The following is a 16984-nucleotide window of genomic DNA, read 5'->3' on the forward strand; positions in this document are numbered from 1 at the left end:
TTCTAGCTTTTCAGACATACTCAAATAATTATGTCCACAATTGCCTATTATGCATGCCTTATTTAAACTTTCTTTAAGGGGTCATTCTCCAGCATTCAGCTTTCTCTAGAAAAGCCTTTGCCATCCCAAAGAGCCATGGTGGCGTAGTGGTTAGAGTGCAGGCTACTTCTGCTGATTGTCAGCTGCTTTCAATTTGGCAGTTCAAATCTCACCGGCTCAAGGTCGATTCAGTCTTCCATCCTTCTGAGATAGGTAAAATGAGAACCCAGATGGTTGGGGGCAATAGGCTGACTCTGTAAACTGCTTAGAGAAGGCTTTAAAGCACTGTAAAGTGGTATATAAGTCTAGGTGCTATTGCTATTGCTAATAGCCACCCCAGCTGTGAATTCTGAGGCCTGAATAGTTCTGAGAGTGGTATGGGCAGATGCATCTTTTTTCCAGAGACACAGACCTTAAGGCAAGTCCATGCACACTTGGAAATAAATTCCTCTGAACTCAGCAGGACTTCCAGGTAGATTTGTATAGAATTGTGCAGAGCTGTGTTTGTGTGTTTGTGTTCGGAGGAGAGCGAGTTCAACATCTTCAGTAGATTTTTTTCCAAACTTCTGTGGAAGGTTGAATGGTTTGGCAAGAGGTCGTGTCCTTCGCATTCAAGTGACTGATCTGAGCTGTTTTCTTCCTCCGACTTTTGCGATTTCTAGACGAAGACTGTATTCTGGAAATGGCCTTCCTCCTGGACAGTTCAGAGAGCGCTAAGAACTTCAATCACGAGCAGCAGAAAAAGTTTGTCTTGGAGACAGTAGACAGAATGAAGGGCCTGCAGCTGAATTCTGGCCGCTCACTCAGCTGGAGGACCGCTTTACTTCAGTACAGCAGCACTGTCCTTATCGAGCAAACGTTTAGGGACTGGAAGGGCCCCGAGGCTTTTAAGTCTCGCATTGCTCCCATTACATACATTGGCCATGGGACCTATACCACCTACGCCATTACAAACCTCACTCAGCTCTATATGACTGAGGGAACTCACGGCAGCGTGAAAGTGGCCATCTTGTTGACCGATGGGGCAGACCATCCGAGAAATCCAGATATTTTTTCAGCTACCGCCGATGCTAAACATCAAGGCATTGTGTTCTTCACTGTGGGAATGACCAGAGTAGCCGAGGAGGTGGCCAACGCTGCCAAACTCCGGCTATTGGCCAGCGTTCCAGCCTCCAGGTTTGTCTTCAATCTGCAGGAAAAAGACGTGGTGGAGAGAATCCTCAAAGAAATGGTAGGGTAAACACCTCAGTGGGCCAATATAATGGATATATATCCCTTAGGCCAGGGGTGTCAAACTCAAGGCCCAGGGGATGGATCCGGCCCATGGGGTACTTGGATTTGGTTCGTGGGACCATCCTGGAAACAGTGAAAGACTGGCCTGCAGGATGTCAACTTCTAAAACGTTGCCATGACTATTATCAGGCTGGCATGGAGGGGGAAATTCCATGCATGCCTTCGGCCGGAGTCGGATCTCATGTCTACAGCCTAGTTGGAGAATATGAGTTATGATGCAGGACAGAAGGGAGGGGATACAGGGGTAAAGTTCAAACGCAATTAAGCAAAAGCAGTTTTGGCTCCACAGGAGTCCATGCCAGAATGTCGATCCTAATAAATGATTGGATTTCTTTTGAACTTTGTCTCGAGGCTCGTAAATTAATTAGGTCATCTTCTGGGGACTTCACAGAGAGCCAAAACTTCTAAAGCGTTGCCACAGTGCTTCTGTCAGCGAAAACAGGCTCCCAAGCTCCATTTTCGGCTTCCACGGCCTCCTGCAACCCTCTGCCAGTGAAAACAGAATCTGACCCTCCCAAGCTCCATTTTCACTGGCAGAGTTGCAGGAGGCTGTGGAAGCCGAAAATGAAGCTCGGGAGCCCGTTTTCACTGGCAGAATGCTAGGGCCACCAGAGGCACCCCCGACATAAGTGATGTCAAGCTGGCCACACTCAACCCAGCCACACCGACCCTGGCCCTCAGAGGTCAAATACAACCCTGACGCGGGCCACAATGAAATTGAGTTTGACACCCCTGCCTTAGGCAGATACAATTGTTCAGTGGGTTATGTGCAAATGTTCTGTGATGGAATATCACTTTTAATACAGGGCTCCAAATGTCCCTGCTTTCAGGCAGCCCGGTATTATATCCCCCCTCACAAGGTAGCTGTCAAAATGCTAGCTGTTCAATGTCATATTAGGGTTTTAGTCAAATTACTTGAATATATGCTGTGTAATCAGTTGGAAAAGACGAGCCAAGAGCTGGGGTTGACTACTGTTTTAAGGAAATGACAGGAGCCAGTCTGGTAGAGGGATTAGGGTGCTGGACTAGAAACGCAAGAGATGGTGACTGTAATCCACCCTCCGCTACAGCCGTCCGTTGGCTGGTCAGCCAGTTGCACTCTGCCCATTCCACCTCACAGGTTTGTTGTTGGGGAAATAGAAGGAGGGAGGTGTACAAAGAGGGAAGAAAGAGGGAGAAATAGGAGGAGGGACATATATAGCTCAAAATGTACCCCTATCTTGAGCTATTCAGAAGAAAGGAAACATAAATACGAGTAAATAAATAAGCATGGAGGGGCAAAACGTTTTGTTTGTGAATATGAGATCATATTACAGACCAATAATATAACCATGTATCCATGATTCTGTTCTGTTCTTCCATGCTTATTTATTAGCACACTAGAGTCATATATGGTTTTTTTTGGGGTCTCCTACATTACATTTTTTTCCAAGCCCCACTTCCATAAATCCAATCATGTAGATATCCAGGATAGGGAAGCGCTTGCATGTGAGCCATTGGGAAACTGAGGCTTCCCTCAGTTGCAGAATAGGTAGGTAGCCTTTGCATTTCAGCTTCTTCACAAAAACGTTTCAGGGTGGTGAGAATGAGAACAGGGGGAAATCACACCATTCTGGGGTTGGAGCTAAAGGTGTCTCCCACCTTTTCCAAAAAGCTTTACCTCTCTGGAACTTCAAACACATAGACAGATTAATCAATAATATAACTAAACTCATGGTTGGCTCTCCTATCCACTTTTAAGGGTATTGGATTGGATTGGATAGGATAGGATAGGATAGGATAGGATAGGATAGGATAGGATAGGATAGGATAGGATAGGATAGGATAGGATAGGATAGGATAGAACAGGACAGGACAGGACAGGACAGATAGATGATAGATAGGTAGATAGATAGATAGATAGATAGATAGATAGATAGATAGATAGATAGATAGATGATAGATAGATAGATAGATAGATAGATGATAGATAGATAGATAGATAGATAGATGATAGATGATTGACAGACAGACGACAGACAGACAGACAGATGATAGGGAAGAAGGGAGGGAGAGAGAGGGAGGGAAGGGACCTTATAGGTTTAACAGGTTTAACAGATTAACATAGTTGGAAGGGACCTTGCAGGTCATCTAGTCCAACCCCCTGCCCAAGCAGGAGATCCTAATAGACATTAATAGTTCTTGTCTTATGTTCTCAGTATGTGGTGAATCAATTAAGGAACCTTTTCTTGTCCACCCTATTATGTAACTATTAAAAGACAGCAACAGCGTAATATTGCCATGTTACAACTATCTTCCTGCGAGCTTTCTTTTTCACTTTTGAAAGAATTGCGCTTTATTATCTGTAAACACCTAATTTCCTTTTCCATTTATCTATCTCTCTAGAAAGATCTGGCAGAAGAAGGGGTAAGTCGTATTTGTGAATGGATGGATGAACGGAAGGATTATGTTTAAAACATGGAGTGAAATAATTACTTACATTGGTGAAAATGTTGTGTATTTTTATTACCGTTATTCTTTAATCGATACAACCCTCCCTTAAGGGTGCGGAGGTATTACAGGCGTATGATATAAATTGATTAAAAACACTCAAAGAAAATATAAGAATAGTGATAAGCAAAACAGAGCCTGTCTCGGTTATGTTGAAGATTCATTTACTTGGTTGTTTTTCCCCCTAAAGTGTCCTCAGCCTCCTGTATGTAACTGCGAGAAAGGAGACAAGGGCCTTCCTGGCCCTGCTGTAAGTACCCATTTTCCCCGCCTCACTTCTCTAGTTCTGGAGCTTACATTTTATGTACAACATGGACTACTTTTAACGGTGGCACTTTATTATGATGTGCAATGCCGGGCTGATGAATGTGCACTGAGAAAAGGCAGGCTGGCGATTCAGTAGGACAATCACCGAAACCAGTGGTGAAATCTAATTTCCCCCACCCCCACCAGTTCTGTGGGCGTGGCTTGGTGTCATGTGAATGGGTGGGTGTGGCCAACTTTTTTTCCGCATTCGGCTATTTTTTTAGCTTTTTAAAGCATTTTAGGTGAACCAGCAGGGGAAAAATGCTTTTAAAAGCTTTTAAAAATAGTTTCCAACGCTCACATGACTCAGCTGTGAGCCATGCAATCGTTGGAAGCTTTTAAAAAAGCTTTTTAAAGCATTTTTTTGAACCAGCAGGGAAAAAGTGCTTTAAAAAGCGGAAAAAAAGCTTCCAACGATTGCGTGGCCGTGTGATTCTCGGAAGCTTTTTTTTTTGCTACCTGTTTGCAGAACCAAGGACAATCATCCCTACCAGTTCGCCCGAACCAGGCTGAACCAGGTGGATTTCACTCCTGACCGGAACTGTATCTGCATGCAGTTGTGCAGATATACAGACTTGACCTACTCAGCGGGAGTTTCAAATGAAACAGACATTAGGTTAAACTGTAATTGTTAGCAAGACGGAGGAAAGTTCATTGGATTTCTCTCTTGTCTTGTCTTTGGAGAGCAGTGGGTGAGACTTCCTTCATTTTATTATGAGAACAAAAATCACCCATGAGTTTCATCTAAGAATGACAACCCAATCACGCCTTCAAATAATAGATCATCGTATGAGGGTTAAAACCAATACAATATTTGAAAGGGGATTTCGTTAATGGTGTTACCAAAATTTCTAAGTTTGTGAGATGCGGGCAATTCTATATTGGGTGTACCGGTTAATCCCTAGATTAGAGATGCGGGCTTGCATGGAACAGTGTGAACGTAGTTGGAATAAAGCTGGTTTATGGCTGCCCTTAGAAGACATGTTCGCACAGTGGCTAAGACGCTGAGCTTTCAATCAAAAAGGTCGGCAGTTCAGCAGTTCAAATCCCTAGTGCCACATAACAGAGTGAGCTCCTGTTACTTGTCCCAGCTTCTGCCAACCTAGCAGTTCGAAAGCATGTAACAAATGCAAGTAGAAAAATAGGTACCACGTTTGGTGGGAAGGGAACAGCGTTCCGTGTGCCTTCGGCGTTTAGTCATGCTGGCCACATAACGACGGAGACGTCTTTGGACAGCGCTGGCTCTTTGGCTTTGAAATGGAGATTAGCACTGCCCTCTAGAGTCAGAACGATTAGCACGTATGTGCAAGGGGAACCTTTACCTTTATGGCTGCGCTTGAAGCATACAAGCCCTGGTGATGGAGTGGTTAGAGTGCATTGCAGGCAAACTCTCCCCACAGCCTGGAATTTTGATCCTGGTGAGGCTTAAGGATTACTTACTTTTCTATCCTGCCGAGGTTGACAAAATGAGGAGCCAGATTTTTTTGGGGGGAGGGGGGCAATATGCTGACATTGTAAACTGTTGTATTGTATTGTAAAGCACTATGGAGTGGTAGATAAGCTATTGCTATATAAAGCAAAAAGTGCTGAAATAAAAATTGCTCTGCACATGCGCAGAAGCAAAAACAACCTGGAGAACAGGTTCAGGGGCATGGCAGGCCTGGGTCACTGCCGGTTCCAGCAACCCAGGCCACCAAACTACTACCGGTTCAGCCGAACGAGGCCGAATCGGTAGGAACCCACCACTGGCTTGTTAGTAATTTTCAATTCTGGAATGGTTTGTGACAAATAGGGAGTTGAAACCATTCTGAGTTCAAGAAACATGTTATTATATGATAGAATTGAAGCATGAGAGTAAATGGAAAGTATAACAAATGGTTCAGCACTGAACAGGGAATATATAAAGATGCTATTGGCTATATCTATCAGAATGATATATGTAGTCTGCTTCTCTTAACTACTCGGGATAGAGAGATACTGTATAGACATGTCCCAGTCTCTACCCGACTTCCACCCTCCCTCTTGGCGAAGTGAGAATTTCTCTATTTTTTTTCACAGTACATTCTGAGAACTACCCGTACTGTATATTTCCTCTTGCAGCATCACTAAGAGCCATGGCCTTTATTAACAAAACTCAGTGCTTTAAGCAAAAGTTCCTAGAATTTCGTTCCTTGTTTTCCTAGTCATTTTTTTCATTTTCTTGGGGAGCAACAAGTTAAAGTTGTTGAAGTGTAATGTCTAGGAATTGGGACAGAAAAGAACTCTATTAACTCTCCACTTTTACATCTTTTGCTTCCAGGGTAAAAAAGGTCGTCCTGGGGATGATGGAGCATCTGGTGCAAAAGGAGGAAAGGTGCTGTGATCTTTGACGTATGCTTCAAAGCTCATTTGTTTAAAAAAAAATCAGTCATTTTGAATGTATCTGGTTAAAATTAAGGGATCTCCCATCATGGTACAAATTAGAAGTTAAAGCATAATGCTTACGTTACAGCTTTTGAACAATGTTTTGTTAAGAAGGTAAAACTAGACAGGCCTAGAAGACTTCAGCTGATCCAGAACCATTCATTAAAAGTTGTTCTTAGAATGTTCTCAGAACACTTAGAATGTTCATTAAGTTGTGAAAGCAGCGGGTTGTGGAATAATAACATTAAAATATCCTATTGCTTCTAGGGGGAGCCAGGCTTAAATGGAATTCCAGGAAGAGATGGGACAGAGGTAAATGAATTTTTGCTTGAGGGAAACCTCTAGACCCGTGATGGTGAACCTATGGTATGCGTGCAACACGTGGCACACGGAGCCATATCTGCCAACACGCGAGCCATTGGCTCCAGCATGCATGCACTTGCCAGCCAGCTGATTTTCACCCTTCTGGAGGGCCAGGGGGCATTTTCCACCTCCCCAGGCTTCAGGAAAGCCTCCGGAGCCTGGAGAGGGTGAAAAACGGGCCCAACGGCCAGTAGACTGGTAGTACCTAGACTGTCATGGGATATTGAAAATAGCTAGACAATGGCATGATCTAGCACAGGGGTGTCAAACTCAAGGCCTGGGAGCCAGATCCGGCCCACGGGGTGTTTAGATCTGGCCCACAAGGCTGCCCTGGAAACAGCAAAGGACCAGCCCACAGTGCCTCTGCCAATGAAAATGGAAATCGGGAGAGCCTCAGGGCCTCCATTTTCACTGGCAGAGGGTTGTAGGAAGCTGTCACAGCCAAAAAAGGAGCTCGGGAGACGGTTTTTACTGGTAAAGCACTCAGGCCACCAGAGGTGCCCCCCCCACACACAAGTGACTTCAAGCTAGCCATACCCACCCTGGCCCCCTAAGGTCAAACACAACCCTGATGCAGCACTCAATGAAATCGAGTTTGACACTCCTGGTCTAGCATAATGCTAAATGGATATTCATAATGTCAGCCTGAGAGTGGCTTTTCATACTATTGACAGAAATTGCAACACTATCCTTTTATTTTTATTCAGGAGCTCAGATACTGCTTTGTTTAAAAAAAAATGCAAGACAAAAATGGTGACCGAAGCTTAGCATTAACCCTCTGTGCAGCTTTTTCAGTGGCTTTTTGGGAGGTCTGATGCTAGAGACTCAGAGCCACTGTGCATTGCATCCCCCTCTTTCCCCAAGGCACTGGATTGAATTCACCAAATAAAAGTAAAGTAAAAAAAATCAAGTAAAAAAAGAGCCAACCACTGGCTCTTAGTTCATTTTCCTTACCCCAAGACAGTTGTACATTTTAAATTAATAAATACCCTTCCCTAGTGTTGGTCCTACACTTTTTGGCTAGTAAGTGCCTGTACTAATTTAGTTAAAAGATATTTCACTTCTTTTTGTTAGGGGAAATCTGGATACAAAGGAGAAAAGGTATGGATTTCTCACCTTCTTGTATCCTCTTTTTGTTGCATGCCAACAACAGCTGAGTTACTGAATTTAAAGACGAAGGTTGGAATATTTATTAATTAATGAATTGTATATCCCACATTTTCCTTTTTTTTGTAAAATCTTAAACATGTTTCCAACAAGAAAATATAAGGGGGTGGAAATCTTGCAGTGAAGGAAAGTTGTTTGCCATTGTCTTTTAATGCAGAGATAATATTAACTGCCCTTTTTACATCTCAGGGTGAAAGAGGTGAATGTGGAACACCGGGAATAAAAGGAGACCGAGTAAGTAACTATCACAGATTTAATTGGGAGGAGAGATGGAAAAGAAAGGGCGTGGAAAGAAGATTAAAAAAGAAGACAAAGGGCATAAGTGCACCAACAAGCCTACTATCCCTGTCCTACTGTCCCCACTTATTCATATCCATTTCCTGTATTCATAATTATCTTTACACTGATAGCTGTTATCTTATACATTCTTGACAAATTAAATTAAATTAAATTGAAAAAGATAAGGAGATATGATCTACCTATGTTTCCTCAAAAATAAGACTGGGTCTTATATTAATTTTGCTCCCAAAGCTGCATTGGGGCTTATTTTCTGGTTAGGTCTTGTTTTGGGGGAAATACAGTACTAAATACGTCTGTCCGGTTGTCAATTTTAAGTGGGGCTTATTTTTGAGGTAGGGCTTACATTGTGTGCATCCTGCAAAATTATGCTAGGGTTTATTTTCCAATTGGGTCTTATTTGGGGGGTACATAGAGTTGATGTAGATGTAGCCTGATCCTAAAATACGTAGATCATCATTGTGTTAATATGATTAGGAAAGAGAGGACTGTTGGGGTAGGAATATTTTCAATGGGTGTAAAGAATATAACAGTATCAATTGGTTTTTAAATTAGCTGCCTTAACATTAACAATCTGTAGCAGGCCTGCAAAAATGTCTTCCTAAATCTCTGGGCAGCTGCCACTAATCAGTGCGAACGCTATGAACTTGGTTAGACTTACACCTTGAGTTGGTCAAAAGCAGCTTCCTAATTTCCACTCTTCTCTTGTAGGGTCCAGAAGGCCCAGGTGGTCCAAGAGGTCCCCGAGGTCTACAGGTAATAGAGATTAGAAAATCTGCTAAGATTGTGCGGCATTCCACTCTTCTCTGTCCCTTCAGATTTAATCCGGATCCCAATTGCCATTGTAACTTGAAGACTAGTAATTTTATAATGGAAATTTGTTACTGCATAATGTATTTATTTGTAATTGTATTATTATCAGAATGGAGTTGACTAGTGGGGATGATGCAAATGTCACATCATGAAGCTATTTTCAATGTCATCTACAAAAGATATTTCTTCTACAGCAGGGGTGTCAAACTCAAGGTCCATGGGCCAGATGTGGCCCATAGGGTGCTTAGATCTGACCCATGGAGCCACCCTGGAAACCGTGACCGACCAGCCCACGGTGCCTCTGCCAGGAAAAAGGAAGCCCATGAGGCTGCACGTGACCCTCCCAAGCTCCGTTTTTTGTTGCCATGGCCTCCTGCAACCCTCTGCCAACAAAAACAGAGCTCGGGAGGGCCGCACATGGCCTGCCCAAGCTCCATTTTCACTGGCAGAGCATTCAGGCTGCCAGAGGTGCCCCCAACATGAATGACATCGAGCTGGCCACGCCCATCCTGACCACACACCCCACGCCCCCCCTCTTCATTTAGTGGCCTCTCATGGACTTTTTTCCCCTCCCTTTTTTCTCTCACCTGCAGTAAGAAATGTTTTTTTCCCCAAATATAGTTTATTTATTTTTACTTATTAAAGTTATATGCTACCCATCTCACTAATAAGGTAACTCTGGACAGCTAAAAATATATATAGTTATCCCAGAAAGACACAACTATTTCAGAAGATCCATCCAGACCATTAGTAGGAGTCTAAGGTAACACTGCTGATATCAACATTGTTCTCTTGTTGACTCTTATTAAGCTATTCCCAGGATTACACTGTATGTTTTAAAAAATTACAATTTGAAGTAGAAGTTAACACTGCTGTGCGAATATAACCAATCTTCAGATATACAGATAAATGATCTAACTATTCAACTATTACTGTCTACTGCAGTCAGTTGATCATATCCTTGTTTATCTATCATCTTACCTAAAGGCTTTTGAAGATCTGTATCATGGTTTCAATATTTTAACAGGGCCCCCAAGGAATGCCTGGAGATCAAGGACCTGAAGGAGTGCAAGGATCAAAGGCAAGCATTCTAATCATCATTCGTTGATTTCCCGCATCATAAAACATCTCACTTACATTTATAATCTTTGGAAGGGTGTGACTGATTCCTAGCCCTTGGATTAAAGCTCTCCTAGAAAAAGGAAAAAACCAAACACCCTGAGCTCAGAGCTGACCAGAGTTTCTTACAAAATAGGCAGCTATATAAATGTTGTACCTAAATAAATAAATAATAACCACCTAGAAGCTCCTTGATTTTAAACATAACTATAGAAGTACGGTTGAAAAGGGACAGCGGGTTTCAAATTTGTGGAGAACTTGTCTGCTGCTTAAAACGTTCTGTGAAAGTTTTCCCAATTGGCATTTTCAGAGGTCACCGCTTCCTCTCTCCATGTACATTATTGAAATAAGATAATTGCTCTGAAATACTACTTTTAATAAAAAGCCCTGTTTTTATTTCTAATGGGCTTATGTTTCAGACATTATGGCTTAGTTATGTTTCAATGAAGGCATCATGATATCATTTGTGTCCATTTACATCATTAATATCATTTCTGTCATTTGTGTCTTGTATTCTCCAGTTTAATGGCCGATTAGGTATTGGCTAATTAATTAACAGATAAATATATTTGATAAACAAACAAACAAATAAATAACAGATATTCTCTTCCCCAAGTAGTCCACTGAATGGAGGTTTTACAATACTGTTCTGTTTCCTCCGCTACTGATTCTAGCTAGTATAGTTAAACTGAAAAAAAGTTCCTGCAAAGTCACAGCAGGAATCAAACAGCAAGAATCCACTCTTTCACTGCTGCTTGTAAAAAGAAGATCAAGCTTCACAAACAGAAGTATTCCATAACATTCCATAACATCAAAATCCTCTTTAAGACACACTTCAGTTCATTTGAACCTTCGGTATGGCTTCAAGCCTCGGGGTACTATAAAAGCTCAGCTCATAAAAAACATCTTGTTGAGACTTTGTATGATTTATGATTTTTTCTTCTTCTTTAAAGTACAAGAAAACACTTTAGCTCCAGGGCACCTCTCCGTACCGCGTTGCTCTATATCAGTGGTTCTCAACCTTCCCAATGCCGCGACCTTTTAATACAGTTCCTCTTGTTGTTGTGGCCCCCAACCATAGAGGAGTGGTGTCTCGCTTCCTAAGACCATCAAAAATATGTGTTTTCCTATGGTCTTAGGCGACCCCTGTGAAAGGGTCATTCGACCCCCAAAGGGGTCCTGACCCACAGGTTGAGAACCACTGCTCTATATGCATACTAAGAAATGGATTCACATAACTGTTTTCTTCCACTTTGGTGTCATATTTGAATTCTTTAGAAAACACGGTTTTCATGGTAATGGAACACATACCTGGTTTCTGAACTCCATTAAGAATTTTCCTATTTCGGGTATAAATGTTATGGTAACATAGTCGTTGCAAACTTGTTGTTTACTTGTGACCTTATTTCCCTCTTATTGTTATTTTATTTATTGTATATGGGCGGTCCTTGTTTAACAAGCACTCATTCATTGACTGTTCAAACAGAGCTGAGTGGGCGGTACTTACAGTGGTTCCTCAGAATTCTGCCCAAGGCAGCATCCCCATCAGGGGTGGGTTCTGGCTGCTGCTACTACTGGTTTGCTAAGGGACGCATTGCGTGCGTGCATACTTGATGCCTGCTAAGCATGCATGTGCAGTACTAAATAAAGCTTCTGCGCATGTGCAGAAGCAAAAAACAAAATGGCGGTGTCTACAGTACCGCCGAGAGAACCAGTTCGGAGGTGTGGCAGGCCAAGTTACTACCTACTCAGCCGAACCGGTAGGTCTGAACCAATAGGAACCTACTTCTGATCCCGATGGTCACCTGATCACTATTTGCTAAACTTTTTTGCTGACTTCCTACAAGCAAAGTCAGTGGGGAAGCCAGCAGGTGTTGCAAATGTTGACCATGTTACATTCTCACTTAATAACCTGCAGTGATTTGCTAAATCACGGTAACCAGGAATGTCTTTAATAGGTTTCACTAAGCAGCATGATCGTGTGACATGGCACTTTATTGTCATATCTCATAATAATGGCAATTCTGGTCTCAGTTAACTGGGGGCTGCCTATAGGTCAAATTCTCTTCCAAACCACTGTCGTCGTCATCATCTTTTAATAACCCCATAATCCCTTGCAGGGTTGAGTCTGGGCAACTGAATGGAGGTGAGGGTTTACTAGCTGGATGCCCTTCCTGTCGCCAATGTGGAATTATATTCAGCAGATATATTCTCATCATGCCCAGAGATAGAAATATCTGCCTCTACTTAGGATTGAACTCACAGCCTCCTGATTGTGAGGTGAGAGCTCCGCCTCTAGGCCACTGCGCCACTCCTCTTCCAAAATACTCTGTATGGTAATAGAACACTACACAAAAACAATATTTATGCAGATACATAAATACACTAAAATCTTCGCACGTGGATATTTTTACCATTTACTGTATTAGAAGAGCCAAAGAGGTTGGTGAATTTTGCAATTTCTGAATTTAGAAATTAGCCTAGTTTAGCTGAAATTTAGGAGGAGCTGCAACATAGGACACCACCAAGTTGATCTAATTCTGGTCCATCACATATCCTTAAAAGCCATGTGTCAGCCCTCATAGGTAAATCAGACAGGAAATACGACTCATTTTACGTTATTTTAAAGCTACATCAACAAAATCCTGCAAATCTGAAGGGGGAAACGTCCAATTGCCACTTTTAACTGCCCCAACAATTAGGGCGAGTCCTTCCTAAATTTCTTCCTTTGACTGTTAATCTTTTTGGAGTCTCCTGCCCCTCTTGTTTGATTGTTTGCTAGGTACAGGCATGGGTTCTGGCCAGCACTACTGCCAGTGAGCTTGTGTGCACGCTTTGCATGCACGCACATGCGCAGTGCAATGAAAATTGTTCTGTGCATGCGCAGAACTGAAAAACAAGATGGCGGCGCTGACGACACTGACGGGGGAACCGGTTCAGGGGCGTAGGAGGCCTAGGTCGCTGCCAGGTCCAGTGACCCAGGCCAACAAACCACTGCCAGTTCGGCCGAATTGGTCCGAACCGGTAGGAACTCACCACTGGCTAGGTAGCATCTTCTTGTCCCCTCATCCCCCAAGTCCATCCACAATTTGGATTGCATTATATAAGTCCAAGTGCTATTGCTATTGCTACATCATTCTATCTTATTTTCACATCAATCTATGACTTTAAAAAAAGAATGAAAATTACAATTATTTCCTGCATGTTCCAAAATGCTTGATTGTGCATGCATTTCTCTATGATATGTGTTGTTTGTATATATGTGTCCAGGGGTGGACTGCTATCCAGGTTTGGGAAGACCCATAGGTAACATTATGGCTGGTTCAGACCTCCAAATCCCACCCTGCCCTGCCCCTCCCGTCTTGCCCCTCCCAGGAGTCTCCACCTGCCCCTTTTTGGATGCGAGGTAAGTGCAGGGCCCGCACGGAGACTCAGGCAGGGGGGGAAACGGGCCTCCCAGAAGTTCCGGGAAGCCAGAAACTGGCCAGTTTCTGGTCTCCGGAGGGCCTACAGAGGCAGTTTTTACCCTCACAGAGGCTTGAGGAAAGCCTCCGGAGCCTGGGGAAGGCAAAAACGCATCCCCTGCCATGGTGCAGGAGGCCAACTAGACAACGCCATCATGGCCTCCCCACCCAACAACCAGGCAGAGAATCTGTTGCTGAAATTTTTGAAGCCCAGCCATGTTTGTGTCTATGATATATACTATGTATACATGTTCATCTAAAAATATGTTTATGCTCTAGAACTGCAGTACAGCATTTAGAAAAGCTGTGAAAACTGAATGATAATTGTGGGGTTTTTTTGGCTAAGTTTCTATTTTCTGTTCTATTCTCTCAAGTTTATATAGGCTCTCCATTTCCGCAATATCTTTTGCCCTATAGCCAACTCTCACCCCTTCACTCCAGAAAATAATTATCATTAATTGAAGCATGGTGATTTAATCCACAATTATCTCCTTTGAAAAGGAAAAAGAGACAGCCTACCTTCCCTAAAAATCTCATCAACTTAATTAAAGACATTGATTTCTTTTACCTTTTCAGGGTGAAAGAGGCCTCCCAGGCCCTGTTGGATTGACTGGAGAAACAGGAGTTGGATTACCTGGCCCAAAGGTAAAGAAAAATGCCCGTCAATCATAGATTCCTCTTGGGCAAAGGAACAAAAGAGGAGATGCAGTTGAAATAGTAGAGATTAATAGGAAATGTCGATAAATAATAAAAAAATTCAACTAGTACAAATGCCTTTGTATTACTTTTAGAAACTTTAAATACTTTTGGATATACAGTATGCTATGTGCTGAATATATATAGTTGTCTTAAGCCAGGGGTGTCCAAACTTGGGAACTTTAAGACTTGTGGACTTCAACTCCCAGAATTCCCCAGCTGGCTGGGGAATTCTGGGAGTTGAAGTCCACAAGTCTTAAAGTTCCCAAGTTTGGACACCCCTGGCTTAAGCCCTACTAAAGTGAAACTAACCGTTAGATGACCCTAACTGTTAACTCCAACTGTTTTGGAGGGAAACGTAGAACATTCATATTTGGGCGGGCTTTTTCAAGGATTATGATTGGTTGAGACCCTGTGGGCCCAGGGTATAAATTACAGGGATTTGTCTGCAGTTCCTCAGTGCCAGTTCTGAGTCAATAAATGCTTTTGTATCTATGCTGGTTTGCTTCTTGCCTACCAAAGCTCACTACACAATACAGTATATATCAGGGGTGAAATCAACGTACCTTCGCAAATGTGAGCGCATGTACGCAGGACCTGCGCAGAGTGTCACAAACGGGACACGATGATGTCCAGGTGAGTGGGCGGAGCCTCCTGCCACTACCGCTACCAGTTCGCCCGGATAGAACCAGCTGAATTGCACCACTGGTATATATCCGAAAGTATCTAAAGTTTCTAAAAGTTTTTTAAAGTAATACAAATGTAAATAATTATGAATTATTTTATTAGTCCTATCATTTGATTGCCATGCATGAAGTCCTGGCATAATATTTGTTTCAATTCCTTCTCACCCTCCCAAGGAGATTACACCAAAAATAAGAATACTATATTTGTCTAATGAACTGTATTTTCTTCGATTCAAATATAAAATTTCTCTTTTGAAGGGAGACATTGGCTTGACAGGCAGACCAGGCCCACCTGGCCCACCCGGTATCGGGGAACCAGGTTTACCGGTATGTATTGAACCTTAGGAAATTTTAGGAAGGGAAGAGTTGAAAACAATATGAAAATAAGATTTTCTGAAAATAACATGCAACACTCGAATCTGGTGTAAAATGAAGAGCATAGTTGAATGTCTTCCATTTATATACAGGTAGTTCTTGACTCATGACCTTTGATGTACTGACCATTCAAACTTATGATGATGCTTATAAATGCGTATTAGAACTCTTCAATAAACACTGAGGTGGAAATCTTTTCTAAGAATGTTGCAAATTACGAGTGTTGGAAACTTCAAGCACACCTTGGTGTGATCTAATAAGGCTCCATTACTCAAGCCGAGCTCAGTTTTCATTGTATTGCAGGATTATTGCTGGTGGGTCCTCACTTTGTTAAGATGCTTATTAGGTGCTGTCATGGAAAACATGGAATTGCCGTAGCTTGATATATCTTGTTGCTGCAGTTCATAGTTCAAGTTTGTGAATTCATTTTTTGGGGGGGGGGGGAATTCATCTTGATGCTTGTAATCTGGGGCAGGTTGAAACTAGACCCCAACCACAGAGATAAATAAAATCCATATTTTGGTTGATCTGCGGTTGATTTTCATGGTTTTCTGAATTGCTTTTAAAACATATTTTACAGGGCACCCAAGGACCCCAAGGTATTCAGGGAGAGCGAGGATCAGAAGGAGAAGGGCTTCCAGGACCAAAGGTGCAATTCTGTTTTTTTTTTCCTTAATCTTGTGGCATTTAAATAAATATTGTTCTTTTTTTTTTACAATTTGGCATTTCTACATTTGAATGTATGAGAAAAATTAGGTTTTAATTTTGTCCCACAATTCATAAATGGTACAGAGATTTTTGTCAATGGTTTTGGGGACAAGGGAGAAATTTGCTTTTCGCAAAATCATTTTTTACAAACCCTTTTCACCCCCATAATCTAGGGTTGATTTAGGAAATGGGACCAGGCTGCAGAAGAAGCCAAAAGGAAGCAATTTCCCTCCTCTCTCCCTCCCTCTCTCTCTCTCTCTCTATTAGATATTTTGTCAAGGCACCTGGTATGCCCCAAATGTGGGAGGGAGCATACTGCATATTTGGGACATAGCAGGAGCCTTGACAAAACACTTAATCATTCCCCTGGCTCAGCTGATAAGGGAGGAGAGCTTGTGGCTCAGAGGTTATTATAATTGCCTAACATGTAAAATAACAAAAGTTCAAATCCCAGTAAGGGTATGGCTAGCTGATGAGAGCTAAATAGCTTGAAATAGATCTATACAATCTCCCTTCATTTATTTATCAGCAAAAAATATATCTATCTGTCTGTCTGTCTGTCTATATAAATGGCTCTGTGTGTGTGTGTGTTCCAGCATAACTCTGGAACGCCTTGAGCAATTTCAATCAAAGACTTACTTACTCTCTGGGGGAAAAAACACTGGGGGGGGGAAGACACCCTTAACACCCTCGGTGTGTGTGTGTGTTCCAGCATAACTCCAGAATGTCTGGGCCGCTAAAATGAAAAGGACTGAATTATATCTA

The 16984-nt window shown here is 42.4% G+C and overlaps 1 protein-coding gene across 1 annotated transcript in view; it reads left to right on the forward strand.

Annotated features, from left to right (window-relative positions):
- The window catches only part of LOC309384671 (uncharacterized protein), an 82363-nt gene that overhangs the window by 29863 nt on the left and 35516 nt on the right, over positions 1 to 16984 (forward strand). The window contains exons 4-15 of the mRNA XM_081938388.1: positions 702 to 1270; positions 3718 to 3738; positions 4013 to 4072; positions 6428 to 6481; positions 6799 to 6843; positions 7969 to 7995; positions 8251 to 8295; positions 9070 to 9114; positions 10199 to 10252; positions 14331 to 14399; positions 15395 to 15463; positions 16092 to 16160. Of these exons, the coding sequence (XP_081794514.1) occupies positions 702 to 1270; positions 3718 to 3738; positions 4013 to 4072; positions 6428 to 6481; positions 6799 to 6843; positions 7969 to 7995; positions 8251 to 8295; positions 9070 to 9114; positions 10199 to 10252; positions 14331 to 14399; positions 15395 to 15463; positions 16092 to 16160 (1127 nt within the window). The remainder of the gene's footprint in view (positions 1 to 701; positions 1271 to 3717; positions 3739 to 4012; positions 4073 to 6427; positions 6482 to 6798; positions 6844 to 7968; positions 7996 to 8250; positions 8296 to 9069; positions 9115 to 10198; positions 10253 to 14330; positions 14400 to 15394; positions 15464 to 16091; positions 16161 to 16984) is intronic.

The sequence above is a fragment of the Natrix helvetica genome (genome assembly GCF_964273705.1).
Source record: "Natrix helvetica genome assembly, chromosome: 1".
Taxonomy (NCBI): domain Eukaryota; kingdom Metazoa; phylum Chordata; class Lepidosauria; order Squamata; family Natricidae; genus Natrix; species Natrix helvetica.